The 20,562-nt window shown below is 41.5% G+C and overlaps 1 protein-coding gene across 3 annotated transcripts in view; it reads right to left on the bottom strand.

The window, feature by feature from the left end:
• Positions 1 to 20,562, bottom strand: part of NELL1 (neural EGFL like 1) — a gene marked incomplete at both ends in the record, with an annotated part of 772,717 nt that overhangs the window by 522,148 nt on the left and 230,007 nt on the right. For all 3 annotated transcript variants that reach the window (XM_080908377.1, XM_080908376.1, XM_080908375.1), the window contains one exon: positions 2,159 to 2,287. In XM_080908377.1, coding sequence (XP_080764503.1) covers positions 2,159 to 2,287 — 129 coding nt within the window. The remainder of the gene's footprint in view (positions 1 to 2,158; positions 2,288 to 20,562) is intronic.

Here is a 20,562-nt window from a genome sequence, read left to right on the forward strand (position 1 = left end):
CATTTCCTTGAGATGCTATCAGGTTACACAGTGACTGGAGGTACAGGAGTACAGATATCAGTATCATGCCACCACAAGGATACAAGCCCAAAGATCAAGTTCAAGATGATGAACACATGCTGTAAGCATTGGCATTCGCTATATGTGGCTCTCAGTACCCTCTGGATGCCCCAAATGTAGTTCCTGCTTTCCCCCAGAGTTCTGTTGTGGTACACTGTGTTCCTTGTTACTTATATTCCTTAGATGCTAGCCTGTCTCCACCAACAAGCTCCCCAGAACTGCTGGACTGTCTCTTTGATAGCAGAGAAATGTATGCCGCCCCTAGCCATCACTATGACCTGAGAAACCAGTACCAAGCAAGCACGCTGGCAAGAAGACAGTTCCAGATGGTGAAATAGGCAGAGGCATTCCAAGAAAATGGCGAGTTAAACCTGCAGTCATACAGTATAACTATTTTTTAAAGGCCTCCCACAGAAAGGGCAACTTTAATACCACAGTTCTTGGAGCCAATTGTATATAATACAAATCAGACTCAAGGAGGAGAGAATCAAAGAGTTCCACCAAGCATTCACAACAGCCATTACTCTCCCTTCTTCTAGGTCCCAATCGCTCACGGGACATGGAGGAGTATATGACCCGCGGGGTCATTGTGAATGGATTCTGCTTTCACTTTTATAATGGCTCACAGTTCAACCCAACATTTAGCAGCAGGTAGGAACATAACTCCATCAGCTCTTTGCCTAGCTTGGAAGTGTTTTCCCCTAGAGATTGAATAAGAGGATGTTCTCATGGAGATTTCTTTTCCTGATTAAATGGAAAGTAACATGAGATAGAAATGTAAAGAAATGTCTTTATCTTAATTGTTGAAATTCATAAGATTCCTCCCTAAATTAACAAAGAGCTAAGAATAATTCAAGGGTGGATGAAAAGAAAAATCATTATCAAAGGGGTAATGTCATTCTCCAGAAGGGCAGGAAAAAAGTTCAAAGCAAAAAACAAAAACAAAAACAAAAACAAAAAACCACACAAATACAAAATAAAAGGATTAAAAAGAGGGAGGAAGCCACAAGTCAGAATACTACTAACTAAGAAGGAAGGAATGAAGAATGCCTTCCAGAATAAATGAAAAGACAAGGGCTACCTACCAGAACCATCACTGAGAACCAGCAAATGCCTTTTTAAAGGAGTGAACAGCTCTTTCAGTGAAGTCAAAAAGTTAAACAGGGATCAGCAATAGAGAACGCAGACTGATCATGACTGTCACCCAGGAGCACTGCCTGTACCTTAAGAACACTTGACCTACTTTAGAACCAAGCTTCACAAGCACAACAGTGAACAGACAGCGCCACGTTCGTTCAGTTGGAGAAACCTGCCTTCCTCCCAGGCTACCACAGCTTGATATTTAGCTAACAAAGATGAAAGGAGTGACTAAAAACAGGAGAAGCAGGGAAGCAGACCATTCACGACTCTGCCTTAAAGAACCTTAGAACCCTGCTCAAAGTGAGAAGAGCCAGGGAGAGCCTCTGAAAAGGACAGGCTCAGATATATAAGACATGATCAGAGTAAGCCCTGCCCCTCTGGCTGCTAAAGGGAAACAGTTGTACAGTGCTGGCCATCAGCACACAAGGTGCAGAGCTTGGGAGGTAGGGATGTATGCACGAGGCAAAAGAGATGGTAGGTTGGGCTTGAGACCACACCCCCATTTGTTAACAGTGTAGGTTCATGGGACTAAGTCATAAATGATGTCAGTCCAATTAATTCTTGCTAAAGACCAGTAAGTGACATCTTGTGGATCATCCTTTAAGGAAATCAACTTTAAAAAATAGTAATTCTGCCTTCAGGAATTAAAGATGAAATCTGGGTCTTAGTCGATCTCTGACCACTAATTATTTGAAAAGGGAACCCATTTGCCACATCCCACAATGACCTTGGAGATGATTCTCCCTTCCAGTCATTAAACAGAAAGTGCTGTGCCCATGGCTGTCCTGGTGTTGGTGTGGACAGTGAGGACACTGTTTGATCTTACTCCATTAGTTTCTCACGTGACGCTGCTTGGAGAAACCTTGAGAGCTGGTGCCCTTGTATAACCAATTCCATGTTTTTAGTAACTGAAAACGTGCTTCGCTGCCACTTCCCCACCAGGCCCGCCTGCCCTTACCTTCGCAGTACGCAGAGTTGCCCTGGACAGAGATGTATCCACTCTTGCACTCACAAGTCGCTTTTGTGTTCCAATTTTTGCATTCCGAATTTTCTCCACACTTAGGTGCTTCTGCACAGAAGTTATGGCCTACGGAACAGAAAGAATGTTTTATACCGAGAAATGACAAAGAGGGAGGGCCTCCAAACGATAAGGCACACAGTACTGTATATGATACAGGGCTCACAGAAATAGACCATGGTGACATGCAAGATTAAGCAAGTAGGATCTGCAGGGCAGGAAGGAGAAAATATGAACTGTCCTGTGTGTGACAGCATGTTTCCCGATACTCCTGCACTGTTCACCTTGCTTAGCTACTTCCTACCTCAGTGTTCCACCCATGCTGATCTAAGCAGTCTTGCTTGTTACATTGTTACAATTATCTTTGTAGACAATTTACAATGTGTAGAAAAGAATACATGAGCTAAATATATGGGTATAGAAGACACAATTAATCTAACGTCTTATTATATAGCTTCTCCTTCTGCCAGGCTTCACGACATTGTACATACCTGTGATCTTTTCACATGCAGATGCTCATTTCTAAACAAATATTTAGTTTGTGCCATCTTCAACCTCCCATAAGTATAATCATTCTGTACATATAGATGCTTGTAGATGTCTTTATCCATATTAATAAACTCTAACCATGGCAATGCTTATGAGTATCCATTTGTCAATGTTGTATCTCAGGATTATGAAAACTCCATAATCTACATTCATGTACTTTCCTAAAATTCAATATCAGAGCTATTTGCATGTTTTTTAAATTGTTTTCTTCTTCTAGAATCCCTGCCATCCCCTGTAGGATAGTTACTTCTTCAAGCATCTACAGGAAATCTCTTTGGTGGAGATGCTCAGATATTTCTGAACTTAATGTTGATTATTTCAAATGATCAATCAGGGGATCGTGGAACATATACTGTTACTGTAAGCACATGGGAAATTGGAACAGAAGGATTCCTCACCAGCCTTGACTTTATAGCAAGACTGCCTCAATAGATCCATTATAGAACTATCCTTCTATTTGGAAAATAATTCTACTATGCAAAGGTATTTGATCTCAACATCTGAAGATATGATTCTGCTCTACAGTTTTCATATTGTTCCTGATAATCCAAGGTTAATTTAATAACTGCTCCTCCCTGTTTGGCTACCATTCTGTCAATGAAGATTCTGAACCTTTATCAAGCTGTTGGATTGGTGAGTGGAAGGTTTCCTACAAATCTTTCCATAGGACTCATAGAAAACTGTGTGCTTCTCTATATGGTTTGGTTAGATAGTGATCACATTGTGACTATGTAATACAGGATAAACTCCTCATCTCCAATTCTATCATCTGGTCATATTGCCACAGTCACTGGTTATTACAGGATATTTGAACATAGTGTTGGTGTGGCTCAGCCCTTAGCACACACACTTAATCCCTCTGGCTGGAATATAGACACACACCTTTAATCCCAAACAAGAAAGGCAAAGTTAGCTTGTAAAAGGAAGCAGTTTGAAAGTGGTGACTAACTGGGTGGCCAAAACCACGATGAATCAGAGAGAAATTTGGTAGAATAGGATATGCCCAATTCTCATGAGAAGAGAGAGGACAAGTTAGATACAGATAAAGACAGAACAAACCAGAGAATGAGAAAAAGCCAGAAGTTTAGTGTTTACTCTCAAACTTTTAGCTGGGTCACATGATAGGTCCTCTCTTGTTTCAGTCTTATTGTCATGTGAGCTATATCTTTTTTGGGGGGAGGAGGGGTTCTTTTCCTGCTAAATTTCCTAAGTAACTTTCAGCTCATTAATTCTCTCCTGGGCTGTGTCTCATTCAGCGTGAATCTCTCGTGTCATTTTAAATTACCCTTATATTTTCAGTCTAAACTTCAGTGTTGCTCCTTTTAATCTGCTTGGTGAATTGATATCCCCTCATCTATTCATCTCATAATCCTTTAATTCAATCTTTATGCTGTCGCTTCCACCATCCAGCTGGGCTTGGGGTTCTACAGGTTTTTGTTTATGCCGAGCATCATCATCAGTGTCTTGATTCCTTTCCTTTCATTGCCAATGATTCTTTCATTTTGAGCTCATCTTGTTTGAAACTGAATGTGCAGAAATATCCCTGGCTTGTGTTTTAGTATTTGCATTACTTTCTATCAGGTTGCTGAAAAAATTATCATTATATATATATATATATATATATATATATATATATATATATATATATATATATAAAACATAATATCACTTTAAACTGTATCTTTCCCTGGGGTGAGACTTGAACACAGATAGGACACATCCTGCAGCCCCAAACTTACTGGAATGCCAACTTCCTCCTGTAGCCCCCAATCTAAGACTGGAGACTGACAGGCAAGCATTGTCTTAAGTGTTTGCTTTTCACACTTTGAGAGAATCGCCCTCTGAGATTCTCATTCAAGCATCTCGTACTACACAAGGCCATGTCCTGCCCATTAGAAGTCTTGCAGGAAACCAACAAATATAAAAACAGCAACTACCACAAAAGGATCCATTCCATATACAGACACCAAACCCAGACACTATTACGGATGCCAAGAAGTGCATGCTGACAGGAGCCTGATATAGCTGCCTCCTGAGAGGCTCTGCCAGAGCCTAACAAATGCAGAGGTGGATGCTTGCATCCAAACAATGGACTGAGCATGGTGTGCACAGGGACGACAATGGAGGAGTTAGATAAAGGACTGTAGAAGCTGAAGCAGTCTGTAACCCCACAGGAAGAACAACAGTATCAACCAACCAGACCCCCAATAGCTCCCAGGGACTAAACCACCAACCGAAGAGTACACATGGAGGGCCCATGGCTCCAGCTGCATATGTAGCAGAGGATGGCCTTATCAGACATCAATAGGAAGAGAAGCCCTTGGTCCTGTGAAGGCTCAATGTCCCATTGTAGGGGAATGCCAGGTCGGAGAGGCAGGGTGGGTGGGGGAGTACGCTCATACAAGCAGGGGGAGGGAGGATGAAATAGGGCGATTCTAGAAGGGAAACTGGGAAAGAAGATAATATTTGATATAAATAAATAAAATTTCAAATTAAGAAAAAACTGTTCTCAGGGGGAAAAAAAAAACTCCAGCATGCTTCCTGATCTCAAGGGCAACACACTTCTTTAACTTGTCTCTGTCTGTCTGTCTGTCTGTCTCTCTCTCTCTCTCTCTCTCTCTCTCTCTCTCTCTCTCTCTCTTTCTCTCTCTCTCTCTCTCCCGTGTTTATCTTGTCTCTGTATCTGTCTGTATCTCTCTGTCTCTTTCTGTCTCCCTCTTCCTCCCTCCCTCTCCCTCCACACCTCTCCCTCTCTCTCCTTCTCCCTTTCTTTCTCTGGTTATATCCTCATTTTCTACTCCAAGACCTACTAAATGAAACAAAAATTACATACTACACAGCATTTGGGGGGTTGAGCTGGGAGGGTAGGCTACATAAAAGTAGAGGTTAAATGTGTCAAGATATGTGACCATACTTCACCCCCCTTACATCAGTACATTTTGAGGATACAGATGATTATGCTAAGGCACAAATGTCTCACAGGAAACTACACCTGGGGATCAGGAAACCTCATGTATAATTCAGAGTATGAAGCTAGCAAACGCTGCATGTCACCTCTCCTGCGCCATTCCATACAGAAATGATGACAGTGGTGATTTCAGCCAAGACAGGCAGGTACAGCGAGATCATGACCCATGGCCCTCTCACACATGGAACAATTACCCTTTTACATGTTGGCATATGGATTTTGGAAGCTATAAAGTAAATCTTAAAGACTATGCAAATACTCAGACAAGGTGAAATTACATTTAATCCCTTATAATGAGAAGATTCTAGAACTGTAATTCTTTTTAAAAAAATTTTTTTAACCAACAACATTGATCCTGGGAAGTAATGCTTTTAACTAGGTAATAATAGTAAGATTCCCACACCTGTAATGTGACTGACATTACAGTAAAATTTTTCAATAAAAGAGACAGAATTGTTGTTGGAGAATTTGAAGAGCCAAATTAATATAAAATGCTTAAACAGCTCCTGATATATACTAAAGAAGTTGGAAATTGGTGTCCTTTTTATTGATGTTGATAAGGAATGATGTCAGTGATGGGTCGATGGGGGTGATGACGATAATGACCAAAAGTGAGAGCTAAACTTTAAAATCGAACCATTGTGCCCTCAACTATGAGATATTAAAATAAAAGAGGCCAGAGAGATGGCTCAGAGGTTAAGAGTACTGTCTGCTCTTCCAGAGGTCCTGAGTTCAATTCCCAGCAACCACATGGTGGCTCACAACCATCTGTAATGAGATCCAATGCCCTCCTTTGGCCCTGCAGGCATACATGCAGATGAAATGCTGTATACATAATAAATAAGTCTTTTTTAAAAAAAGAATAGAAAGGAAAAAAAAAACCTCAACACGTGACAGGTAACTGGATGATGGACAGGGGCATTTTCATTTTGTGTTATAGAAAGAATCTGCACCTATACAGTATTAACAGCTTCAAGTGTACACACCATTGATGCCTTGTTCTGGATTATCTCTCCAACCCAGGTGGCACATGAAGGTCCACTGAGTTGATCGTGGCAGACACCAACTAGACTCAGTATTCTAAGACATGCCTGAGCCCAGGAAATGAGAGATGGAAGGATAATGAGAGAGGCACAGAAGCAAGTCTCAGGAATGTAGCAGACCACTGGGAAACTGAGCTCCAGAATGGCTGGCTGCCTGGTCCCCTTTCCTACAGACCCAGATGGGTGGAGCTGAGAGGAAAGGCAACTTGTCTTTGAGGTGCATGCCAGCTCTCAGAACACCATTGCTCCGAATTAGGTGAAATGTAAAGATTCAGTTACTCTCCCTGCACTGGTGTGTGGCCACAGGCAGTATGTGTGTATGAATGCTAGTATTCCTCTTTGTGACATAGGCAGACACTGGGGATCCAGACCAGTAGCAGACAACTCCTGCAAGACATGTGTGTCTTTGTACCATATACCCTCTGTGATGGCAACATTTAATAAAAGGTCAAAGGTGTGGCTAATTCCTGGGACATAAGAGAGTAAATCCATAGCCCAGAAGAAACTGACTGGAGGCCAGTCATACTTACTAGAACTCACCAACCAGTGGCAGCCCCAACCAAAAGCAGAACATAGATTTAGCCCTAAAAAGATCTGGAAACTAACCCCTGTGGGTGCTTGTAGCCAGATGTCAAATGCTCACAGTGATCATTAAAGCTAAATGAAAATGGTGTTGCTCCTGACCGAGGGCTTTCTCTACCGGGAAAGTGTCTGAAGCTCACTCAATCCTTACCTCTCAGGCTTCTCACCATTGTGACACCTGAACCAATGTCACACATCAATCTCTTACCATATGTGTTCTGTGTCTGATTTCTTCATGTCTTCTTTTTCTTTCCCCAACCCGAAATAAACCCTTCAATCACTGTCAACAGGCATCTAAACACCACTCTAGACTTCATATAATATATAATTAATATTTACCTACTGTAAAGCTTTAAAAATAAGTTTACAGTACAGGAAACAGAAGGCTTTTCAGTATGTACCTGTCCAGTAACTCTAAGTCCTCTGAGCGAAATCTCAACTTTACCCACTGTGCTGTCATAGGTCAGAGCCAATGCCTAACCCAGGACTCTAATCAAAAACTTCTAAGGACTAACATGTACCTTGGTGGGTGGAATGCTTGTCTAGCATTCATAAGGCCCTGGGTTTCCACCCTCAGTAGTATGTGAACAGAGAACAGTGGTACACACCTGTGATCCCAGTACCTGTGACATGCATCCAGGAAGAACAGAGGTTCATACTCATCCTCAGCTACATTCCAAGTTCAAAGCCAGACTGAATTACGTACTATTCAGTCTTGACAGAAAAAGGTCTTGTACTGTACAGATGTAGCTGTGTGTATATGTGGCTCATAAGTGGGAGGCCTGGTGGGCAGGCAAAACCTTAGTGGATAACTTTAGTGATTTAACAGATGAACTGAAGTAATCCCACTACCACAGAGAGTTCAGACTCCATCCGGCCATCCCTCACAGTTCCCCTTTAAACACTTTTATTAATGTGTTTAATTAAAGCCAATGTTATTATTCACAAACTCCTCCTATAGTAAGTAGAGTCTGATGATCTTGAGCAACTGTGTGTGGTTGTGAGTCAGCCCCAATGCCTGGGTCAAAAACACTGTTTTCTACTGCTAACCTTCATCATTCATCAAGTTCCACCTCAGCATCTTAGCTGGCTGTCAGCTCAGACTCATAAATCCTCACTTCACTCTCTATTCCTATAATCCTCCAAATGGCTTTGTCTTTCTTATCTGATGTCTGTGAAGGATGTGTCATTTAAGACACAAGATTTCTCTTCTTAATATTTGTTACTTGTCATTCAGTTCTTCCCTTTGCCTATTCGTTTTCCCATTAAGCTTCAGCCCATTTTTCCCCCCTCGGGATGGTTATCAAGAAGGTTTAAGGCAAGATCCCACTCAAACACACTCTCTTGATTAATACCAATTTTGTTCAATGGTGATACATCTTTTAGTTCTTTATTCTTTCATAATTTTATAACTATGTATGAAGTACTTTAATTGCTTTCACCCATTTTCCTTTCTATCTCATTCTACTCCCACAAAAGCCCTTGTTCCTCCCAACAAGTGTCTTGTGTGTGTATGTGAGTGACCCACTACATCTAATTAGGATCATTGGCCTTAGCATGGTCAGCTTAACAGTGGCTATACTACTGAAGAAACTGACTACCCATCTCCCAGCAATTACTAACCACAGAGAGTATCTCAGGAAGGGGCGGGGCATCATGACCTTGTCCCCCAACCACAATTGATTGTTGATAAGTAATCAGCCAGTGTTATACAGGTAAACACAACTGCAGGAAACTCATGTCTAGGAAGACAACCTGGTTCATGTTTTTTCTCTATACCCTAACTTATACATCTCTGCCACACTCTCTTGCATGCTGTTCCCTTGGAGGAGGTTCTATAAGTAACTTTCTTGGGGATCCGCACTCTACAGTTCTTATGCTCAGCACCTTGGACGGTTATGAGCCACTACCTTAACCACCACACACTGCAAAGGGAAGCGTCTGTGACCAAGGCTTCTCTGATATGTAGGGAAAGGGGAGCCCTTACTCACTGTCATTGGGAGAGTAAACTGATGATACCTTTATGGAGATCAGTATGGAAGTCTCACCAAAAGCTAAAACACAACTGCCACCTCATCAACCTGCGTCTCTCCTGCGTATATACCCAAACACTGTCACAGAGATCCCAAGGCGTCCACATCATACTCATTGCTGCTCTCTGCTCATAAAAAGAGGGCTTGGAATATTATTCAAAACTAAAGGTATACCAAAAAGCATTCTATGAAACCATACTATTTTATAAGCTAATTTAAAGAATATTTTTAAAAACAGGAAAGACAGGGAACTGAAGTACTTGCTGCAGTAAATAATGCTGCCCCAGAAACCATCGCTATTAAACAGATCCCCTACTGATATGTGTGGGATACCTCCCTATACGTTGTTGGTCATAGACGCCCTAGTGGGACTCAAAATTAACAGAGTATTGTTGTTTCCCTGGGTGCCCACCAGAACCAAACACCTGGACCATACTTCTGAAGACACCACACGCTTTGATAATAAGCCTTAGAATAATCAAGCTGGACATGAGCTGAATGCTGTTTCATAATTTGAAGCAATGCTGTACAGGCTGCTGAAGAAAGGACAGCCATCAACAGCTTTGTCTACTTACAAGCTCTGTTAGCTACAACACCAACCCACCAACTAAGATGTGTCCACTGTGTAACAATGGCATGGCTGTTATGAGGGTGAACAACTGTTTTGGATTGAGACACACTTCACCAGGAAGAAACCACGCCTGGTGGTAGTCCTTTCATCTTCATGGACTTAGAAGGTATAACTAAATCAGGAGAAAAAAGTCACAAATAAGTAAATAAACAAGCCATTGTTCAAGTATTTATTTTACTTTTTTTAATAAGTGGAGTGTGAGTCTTTGAAACTATTCTGAGATTAGTATATAATGACATCTCTAATCTAGGATTTGTTCAAATGTCTAAAACATCTTAAATATAAAATCTGCTTTTCATAGACTTTTTCCATCATGTCTAACATACAACTAGACATGTTACACATATCAATTAAACTTTTTCAATAACCCTAAAGATCACTATCCTCAATTTACAGAGAGATGAAGCTAGGAATTTTTGGGTCCAAAGTATACATGACTAAGTGACAGTCACAATGTGATTCTAAAGTTCTGATTAGAACCACTGAGAAAATAATTCTCCTGACATTTAAATACCTGGGGTGTATAAAAAACCCCATCAATCTCCTCTACAATGATGCTTATAGATTGTAATTCTTCTTGGGTTACATATACACCCCATATTATATTTATATATATATATGTCTCTCTCTGTGTGTGTATATATATATATATATATATATATAATGCACACACACATATGTATAGATATGTACGTATCTATATCTGTGTGTGTGTGTGTGTAATATCTGTTCATTTATGTTTGCCATTCTGTTCTAATCAGAAATTAAATTAAAATGTCAAATCTATGGACATGTGCTAAGAGCATCTACTTCTCTCCATGAGCAATAGTGAGGGAATCACAGCCCCCTCTAGGAGCATAGGAAACAATAGGACACTTAAGCATGCCTGACTTCACTTATATTGTATTATTATGGCAAATAGATCACCCAATGCCCGTTCCAGCCTCAGGAGCACCTCACACAAATTACCAGTGAAAGCTGAACCTTTGAACATGCTCTCAAACCTGAGTCATATAGGTTCTTCCCATCCATCTGTGGCAACTTCATCTACCCAAACCAGACAGATGGAAGTGATGTTAGCCTTCACCTCCAGAAAACGTGCTCTCCTGGTTCCTATCAGTGTGTGCCCATGAGGCACATATGCACCCATTTAGTATGAGGATATGTTGCTTTGGAGAGCTGGGATCACACTTAGGGCGTTAAACGCATAAGGAAAGCACTCTAACACTGAGCCACACCTTGATTACTTCTTCCCTCAATATATGATCAATTTACCTGCTTCAGGACCTCTCCACAGCTGTAATAATGAAAATCTTCTCCCTACTCTAATATCCTCTCTTAAACAGAAACCATCTTATCTGCCTTTCTATACTTCTTTGCCTTCTCTAATTTATTCTTGACAGGATGACATATATCTCTACCCACCTTGCAATACCACTGCCCCTTTCCCCTTTCCCTTCCTTCAAAATTCTGCAAGGGCTTTTCATTTAAAAATAAAATCCTTATCATTATCTTTTCTCCATTCTTTTAATTTTTAGTATTTTTAAAAATTTGTTTGTTATTTGTTGCTGCTGAGAAACATTTTGGAATTTTAATTTTGCTTTGTTTTGCTTGTTTGTGTGTGTATTCGTTTGTTTGTTTTTGAAGTATAGCCCTTATAACTCAGGCTAGCCCCAAACATCTTATGTAGTGGAGAATGGTCCCAACTGCTGTGATTACAGCACAGTCTGCACAGTGCCAGAAATTGAACCCAGCACTTTCCGTGTTTGAGATAAGCTCTTTACCAACTGAGAGAAACCCCTCTCCACTCCTGTAGTATTCTGATCTTCTTTCCCCTAATTTAAGGGCTTTACAAAGTCATTCTCCCTAATAATAATAACTTGGCTTTCAAGTTAAGGTTAGTTATATCCTCATTGGGCAACAGGGGATCGTGGTCACAGGAGGGCAGTATCTCAGTTAAACAAAGAGAAAAGTATGACCCTGTATTACACAGCCTGAGGTTTATTGATGGTAACAATATGCCAGAAAGTTCCTGAAAATGTTTAGGGAGGAAAAGTTCTCACTGAACACACAAAAATGATGAGTAATATGGTAAGTATGCAAGGTCATTGATACACTGATTAGATTGATTTAATAACTTTATAATGTATATACACGTGTCAAAATGTCATGTTGTAAATCTAAGTACATGTACTTTTTTTGGTCAATTATACCTGAATAAAGCTCAATAATAGGATTTTAAACAGAAGGAACAATAAATCAGTCTCCCCTTTACTCGCATTTGGGGAAACATTTATTTCCCAAATCTAAATTAAACACCATGATTCTCTCACAAAGATGCTGCAACATTGTTTGTAGCAGTTATCACAATGACTAATTAATTATGAGACTATTTTTGCTTTTATTAGTAGATGCTTCTCTCCCAATGGAAGTGTCCCTCAATGAGGGAAAGGACCGTGTAAACTTGCCTGCCTTCTGGCTGAGACAATAGCCCAATGTACTTACTGTAGGCATTCAGCTGATACCTATTCAGTTACTCACTAAATCTTCATTGTCTTCTCAAGTGAGATTTGGAGGTGTTTTTAAGATTAAACAAAATGAGTCTAGAGAGGTTAACTGCATCTCCTATGAAGACTGAGCTAGTAGGTCATGGAAGAAATAGAGTTATAAACACAAATATGACTCCTTGTTTCTGTCACTGCCCATATGATGGGCCAGCCATCATTTCCAACACCAAGGGAAATTCAAAAAGCACCAACCCTGGCCTAGAGAAACTAATGCTCTATCAGTCACTGGCATTTTCCAGTAAACACCTGCACCTTCCCAACAAAACCAAACCACGATTCTTGCTTTAATTATCAGTTTCCCCCGCCTGGAGACTTAACATCAGAAGGAAAAGACCCTCTCACCCAGCAGAGTAGTCCAAGTGGATGAAAGAGCCGGATGGAAGAGAACCTATCTGGAGATTTCAAGTGGCTGAAGTGAGCAAGGACTCTGAGAAAGGCATGCAGCCTGCTGGGATACAGCCGGAAGTTAGCTCAGGACACACAACTGTGCTCAATTCCTAGCCACATGGGATTCATGCAGCCAATAAAAGCTACGTAAACAAAATCATCCAGCTAACAAGAGCAAAGCATCTACCCACTAAGTGGGTTGGCAATGGACATCACAAATACTACCATAAACCCAAACACAAAGCAGCAAACGCCCGTGACACGTTCAGAGTAATTAATGAGGAAACATAAATATTAGGTGTATCACAGGTGGAAAATATGGGCTCACTCTGCAGCTCTTCATCTGCATTTCTGTAACAGAAACACTAGCAAGTCAATCTGGTTTCTCTTAAACTGTTCTCCTTCATTACAGTGACGCCCTCATACTGCTGCTGTCTAAATCTTCCTCTCCCCCTCTCTCCCCCCCTCCCCCTCTTCATAATTATGATAACACTATTCCTTTATCTTGCTTCACCTCTGGCTTATGCCACCAATGATGGACAGCATCCGTGTGCTTTGTCCTGTGACTTTATCTACAGTAAAGGCATACAGACCTGACCCCAGGCTTTGCTGAGATGGCTAAAGACAGACTCCATTAAAACAATGGTTTTTAACCTTGCTAATGCTGCACCTTTAATACAGTTCCTCATGTCATGTGACCCCCCCCAGTCATAAAATTATTTTGTTGCGACTTTATAACTGTAATTTTGCTACTGTAATGTTATGTACCCTGGTGGTTTTAGGTGACACTTGTGAATGAGTCGTTGGACCCTCCCAAAGGGATCATGACCCACAAGTAGAGAACTCACTTCCATAAGGGACACATAGCTTGCGCCAAGTCATCTGAGGACCTGCACATCAGAACACACATTCCAAACACCTCTACCCTAAGTCACAATTCAGCAAGTCTGTACCTCTCCCATTCCCAACAACTGCCCAACCTTGTAAGTCACACAAAGAGCAATGGTGTGCTGGTTGGTCTATGTGCCTCAGAGACAGAGACAGCACCACCCACCAACTGGTTAAGAGAGATGCTTAAAGAGAATTGAGGGTCCTTAAGGGACCCTACAACCAGAATAGATGTCACAAGAGGAACCAGAGCCCTGGGAGGTAAGAAGATCGGGTTAGCCTTTTGTGGACACACCAGGACAGGACTATCAGAAGAGAGTAGGCTCTTCCATGTCTTCAGAGATTCTGTCTCAAAAGCACTTGGTTCCTTCTGAAATTGATAACACCACATAACTCTTCCTGTCCAAGGCAGCCCATCCCTAGTTTCCACTCTTCCCTCTGGACCAGTGGACCTAGTTCTGGGCATGTCAGACACCTTCACCCCATAAAGCACTTCCACAGGCACTGAGTTTCTGTCTTCCCAAGGCAGTGTTCTCCTTCAACCTCCTCCGCCCAGAGCACAGAGCACTGCAGCCCTGTGTTCAGTCCATGTTAGCTCGTGTCTGCACAGGTCTGATCTGACCCATCTGTCAACGTGCAGAGAGCTGCCATAAGACCCTGCTAGTGCTCTGTGCTTGCAAGCCCACGTGCTCACTAAACGCCTCCTTTCCAAATTGCTTTTCACCTCCAATACCCTGAAGTCATCTCGCTGAGATCGTTTCAATTATAAACCCACCTGAAATGATCGGGAAGCGTGGGAGTGAGACTCTCGTGATAACAGGATTCTTTGGGAGGATTTAATTGAAGAGCATAAAATCTTAAATAGTACAAATAATCTCAGCTAATTTCGGTCCAGGCCAGATGACGAGGCAAGTGAGCATGAATTAAAATTACCGATAAACACATTCGGAACAGATGTCAGAAAGAACTTTCTTCCAACACCCAGAGTCATAAACATGAAGCAAAACCCTCCAAAGTCGCTGGATACGATTAGAGCCGGTTATGAGGGAAATAAAACTCTGAGGAGTGGGTTGAAGGTACCAGGATGGGCTGAATGATTGGTGTGATTTCCTGGAGCAGTCTTGAAAACGCATGGTCAAGACTATTAGCTTCTGTCGGTGGTGGTGTTCAGCCTTTGACTGAGAATACCAGAAACCCACGGGCAACACTTCCTGCTAAGTCTACATTCAGTCCTTCACTGCCTTCTTCCAGGAAGAAGTGTAGCTGCTTCCCTACTGTCCACTTCCCCCCTCCCCTAGGAACCACACACAGTAAGTGGACAGGCCTGTGCTACAGCCATTACCTTATTACAGCTATAAGCGAATTCTCACAGTTGGCTCTGACGCATGAGGGGGAAAAGGCACCAGCAGTCAGACAGGACTGCTCAGAGTACTCCACAGGTCACTGAGACCTGCAGACCCAGCCAGAGCACAAGAGCCCCAAGCTGTGCCATCAAGTTCCATCCTATATGTGTGTTGTCCTTAACTGTCCTGTGGTTCTTTTCCTAGGTCTGTCTCGGCTGCACCAAGATGCAGCCCATCCACACAGTCCTGTGGATTGCGCTGCCTGTTCAGTTGATTCCTTTATCTTCCTTAAAGGCAGAGAGAATGGTCCACAGGACTGCAGTATTCGACAAACCCAGGATTTGAAAAAAGCAAGTTGCCCAAGCTCCTTGTCTAAATTCTAGATCAACTGATATGCTGAACACTACAGACCAGAAAACATTATCAGGGTTCGCTGTAAGTTCTCAGATTCAAATTCTACATAGACAAAAAGAATCTCTCAATGTAAAACAAATGTCTGTACCTTTCATCTTGATTTGTCAGTGGAATGATAGCAGACATAAAGAAATGTGTATCGCTAATTTGATAAAAAAAAAAAATAACGTTATGGCCAAACAAAAGAGTTGAAACTTATAAATGTAAGTTACAACTCAGAAAAAATGTTTTTTTTAAATACTATTGTTTGCATGGAATATCTATAGTATATTATATAATGCTGAAAATGGTATCATTTAAAGTCTTAAATGTAAAAATCACAGATCAGGCTTCCCATAATCAGAATCCCTTATATTAAAGATTACATAATACATGATCATTTGAAGCAATGTTACTTTAATTGGATATTGTTATGGTCATCACTTAAACATAGATCTGGTAAAGGAAGACATTTCTCTCCGGTGCCAACACTACACCCCTTGGATAATGTGTTCTAACAGAGTTATAATGAAAATAAATCCTGAAAAATGTCAAATTCCCAAAGCACAAGAACAGCTTTGATTCAAACTTCCAAGGAATGACATCTCAGACATCCTTCAGCAAACAGACCTGACACTCTCAGTGAGACGGAGATGGTGGAAACTTCCATTGGAAACCCCTCTATGCAAGTATTTAGAAAACACAGTCTTAGTCAGGGTTTCTATTCCTGTAAAAAACATCATGAGCAAGAAGCAAGTTGTGGAGGAAGAGGTTTATTTAGCTTACACTTCCACATTGCTGTTCATCACCAAAGGAAGTCAGGACTGGAACCCAAGCAGGTCAGGAAGCAGGACTTGATACAGAGGCCATGGAGGGATGTTACTTCCCCTGGCTTGCTCAGCCTGCTTTCTTATAGAACCCAGGTCTACCAGCCCAGGGATGGCACCACCCACAATGGGCTGGGCCAGGGATGGCTCCACCCACAATGGGCGGGGCCCTCCCCCCTTGATCACTAGTTGATAAAATGCCTTACAGCTGGATGTCATAGAGGCATTTCCTCAACTGAAGCTTTTTTCTTTGTGATAACTCCAGCTTGTGTCAAGTTGACACAAAACCAGCCAGTACACTTGAGTTTCCGGGATCAGTCATTCCAGGGTAGCAGAAGACATGTGGCCACAATTTCTACAAAGCCAACTCTAAAAATAATGCTCTACATTTCATCAGACCTCAAGGGTCGATTTGGATGCCTGCAGGAGATCTCAGTCCACAAAGCAAACAAGATAACCAACCTTCCCATATGCAGGATAAAAGCTGATTTTATATGCCACTGAAAAAATAGCTCAGCACTTGAGAACACTGCTCCTGCAGATGACCCAGGTTCAATTCCAAGCACTAGATGATGGCTCACAATTGTCTATACCTCCAGTTCTAGGGAATTTGATACCCTATTCTGGCCTCTGTGGGCAATGCATGTACATTTTGCACAGATAAACATTCAGGTAATACAACTACACACAAAATAAATCTTTTTTTAATTTTAATTAATTTACATAGACTTTGATTTGTTTCTGCTTTTGCTTTATGTTTTAAGGAAGTGAAAAAAAAACTCAATTTTTTTGCCTTAGACAAAGTCCTTGAAATCTATGCCTTGTTAAAAAAGGTACTAGTTCAAGTCCCTCTTCATCTAAGACCCCAACCAGAAAACATGAGCATAGGGGGAGCATTGAAAAACACTTAATGACACTAGGGGAAGCATGTTTCTCTAAGAACTGTGTGAGATTATTGTACCACCTCTAAATGGATCCTTAAGGGGTAAATCAGAACTCAGAGAAACTGAGTCAGATTCACAGTGAGTATGATTCAGGACCGCAGATGTGGAGTTCATCTGGAAAAATCGTTTAAGCTGTAGGGCTACGTGGGGATGTCACAGACCCTATCCTGATAATCATCTGCCCCTCTGTGGTTACGTGATGTGTCACCAGGACCAAAGACATGGGCAAGTGAGCTCTTGTTCAAGGCTCCTGTCCTCAAGAGGAGGATGTAATGACAGTGGGAGTTGCTGCAAAGGCCCTTGGTCAAAAATAATACTTTTATTTCTAGAACATTATTAATTAATATGGCTAAATTATGCTGGGGTGGGGTGGGTTTGAGGGTGGTGCAAGACAGGAGGGGGAGAGAAAAGAGTTAAATGTACAATGACCCAAGCTAAGTATTAGCAAACTGGTTTGCTTTTCTTAACTCAAAGGCATCAAAGTTCAGCCAAAAAGGATCTAGATAACTGAGTATTTGACAATTCGAGGGTTAGGGATAGCCACTCTAAAGAGTAGCTATCATCTTCATCATCATCATCATCATCATCATTTTCAATATGAAGAAAATTTTATTAGAGTTTAAGAGAAAAAGCCCAAGAGCAGGGAAGCTATAAATCTCCAGAGCTGCCCAGAGAAAAATAATGGAGGATGGAAGAAAAAGGTCATGAGTGCAGCCTGCATGAAGGTCAGCACCGTGGTAGCCAGGAGCCACGCAGTGGTGCAGCAAAGAAAGAAGTCCAAAGTACTATCAGGGAAAGCGTGCTTAAAGCCGAGACAGTAGGAGAAAAGCAAGCTACCCTTTCCAGGGGAATTCAGGACAGTGGGCCGACTTGTACATGTAAGATACTGCAACGGGGAAGAAATTCTGGGAATGGACGGTACAGTGTGTCATTGTGGATGAGTTAGTCCACCTACCTCTCTAGCACTGCTTATGATGAGCTACCTTCCTCAGGGTGGTTCCTGGGCCAGGTGACTGACCTACCAAGCTGGAATGTTAGGTCTCCACCCAAGCCAAGCATTGACCAGATTTCCCCTAATAGACCCAAACTGCTGAATAACTCTAACTGGACTAGCTTTTAAGATCTCTGAGAATCGGTTCTCAATTCTCCTAATCCGACTCATTCTCTCTGGGTGAAAACTTCACAGGAAAAGAAATTCAAGAGCTGACATCTGAACACAGAAGACAAGGTTCAGTAAAGAAGGGGACTCCAGAAAGAGGAAGTGGGGCAAGTTCTGCCTCATAAATTAATTAGCAGTCAAGTGTCACATAGCTGTGAAAGATACATAAAATGTCAAGAGAGGGCCTGGGGAGATGGTTCAGTGGTTAACAGTACTGGCTGTTCTTGCAAAGGACCCAAGCTCACTCAGTCCCCAGCCCCCAAATAGTGATTTACAATCATCTGTAGCTATAGTTTCAGGGAATCTAACACTATCTTCTTCTCACTTCTGTAGGAGATAGGCATGTTCATGGTTCACACACATATATGCCACCCAAACACTTGTACACATAAATAGAATAAATAAATCTAAAAAAGAGTACTTTTATTTAAGTCAGAAGGAGTAAAGACACAGAAGAATTAATTTGCTGTACCTGCCAAGAAACACAGTCCACGGCATCTTTTCTGAATGGCAACTCTAGTTCTTGTGGAAGATTCAGAATTCAGAACATAAAGAAAACCATCACCCACTTCCTCCAGAGATTTCCTAGCAGAGCAGAGAGGCTGCATGAGAAGGAAAGCCCTCAGCTCCACAACTCGTAATCTGTGAAGTCTGCCCCTGCCTCTGGTTCCTCTACACCTGAACCAGATTTGGCAAAAGCTACCCATGGTGATTACAGCCTATGGGAGTTCCCAGCAGCGCAGCTGATAAAGTGTGTGAGCTCCAGACAAACCTAAGCAGAGGCAAAAACACCTAATGTAAACTGGGTCAGAACAATAAGATTCCTCTTGAGTTTCTGTGCCCTAATCAATGTTTCTGCTCTAATGAAGCCATTAATCAGAAAGGATCTGCATAAACAGGGGCCTGCTTGGCACCTCAACAAATAGCTAGTGATAGATTTTGCATTAAATTATAAGACCTACCTAACAACCTTATTGGTTCCCAACAAATTCATCTCTCTGAAAAGTCACCTCAATATGTAGGTATTTCTAAGACCTCCCAGCTGCAAATAAAGTCCTCATCATATGTCCAACAGTCCTTCCCTCTGAAAAGAGGCATGCCCTCCAGAAAGTTGGGAATCGTAAGGTTCTAGTAGTTATGTAAGCTCACAAAGCTCAAACACTCATGATGATGAATGGATACAAGAAGTGTGGGACATTTACACAATGGAGTACTACTCAGCTATTTGAAACAGTGACTTTATGAAATCCATAGGCAAATGGATGGAACTAGAGACTATCATCCTGAGTGAGGTAACTCAGTCACAAAAGAACATACATGGTATCCAGTCACTGATAATTGGATACTAGCCCCAGAAAGCTCTGAATACCCAAGAAACAACTCACACACCTTATGAAGCTCAAAAAGAAGGAAGGACAAAATGTGGAAACCTTGGTCCTTCTTAGAAAAAAAAAAGAAAAAGAAAAAGAAAAAAAATTGTGTATTCATCATATATTATGTAACAAATTTTGTAAGCTTTAATAATATTTTATAAAATAAATAAATTTAAAAAAAAAAAGAAACTCATGAAACTTCACAGACTTAGACAAGTTCAGGAAGAGGGACACCCTCAGCCACGTTCCTGTGAGTGACCGGACAGCCATGCTTCTATAGGGAATTACTCCTTCAGCCTTTTCAATGCCCTATGCAGACTGGGAAGACATTTGTACTCAACACTCTGGAATGAACGATGTGGAGAGCAGAGGTAGATGTGTCAAGGGCTGATACTCAGGTCCCTGATTCTACAAACATTTATTTATTTATTTTAGAGCAATGAGATTTTATATAGCAGAACTCTCTCCTGACCAACCACTGAGAGTAATCACAACGTCAGAAGAGAACACATCACACTAATGTACATTTCCACATAAAACTGAAGATGCTGGGCGTTCCTACAAGTAGTTTTGGACACAGCTGTGCCCACTCATATACTATACCCCAGTTTCCATTTGTGTGCAAGAACAGAGTTAAGAAAAAACTAGTCTGCTGGA

Source organism: Micromys minutus (assembly GCF_963924665.1).
Source record: "Micromys minutus genome assembly, chromosome: 32".
Taxonomy (NCBI): domain Eukaryota; kingdom Metazoa; phylum Chordata; class Mammalia; order Rodentia; family Muridae; genus Micromys; species Micromys minutus.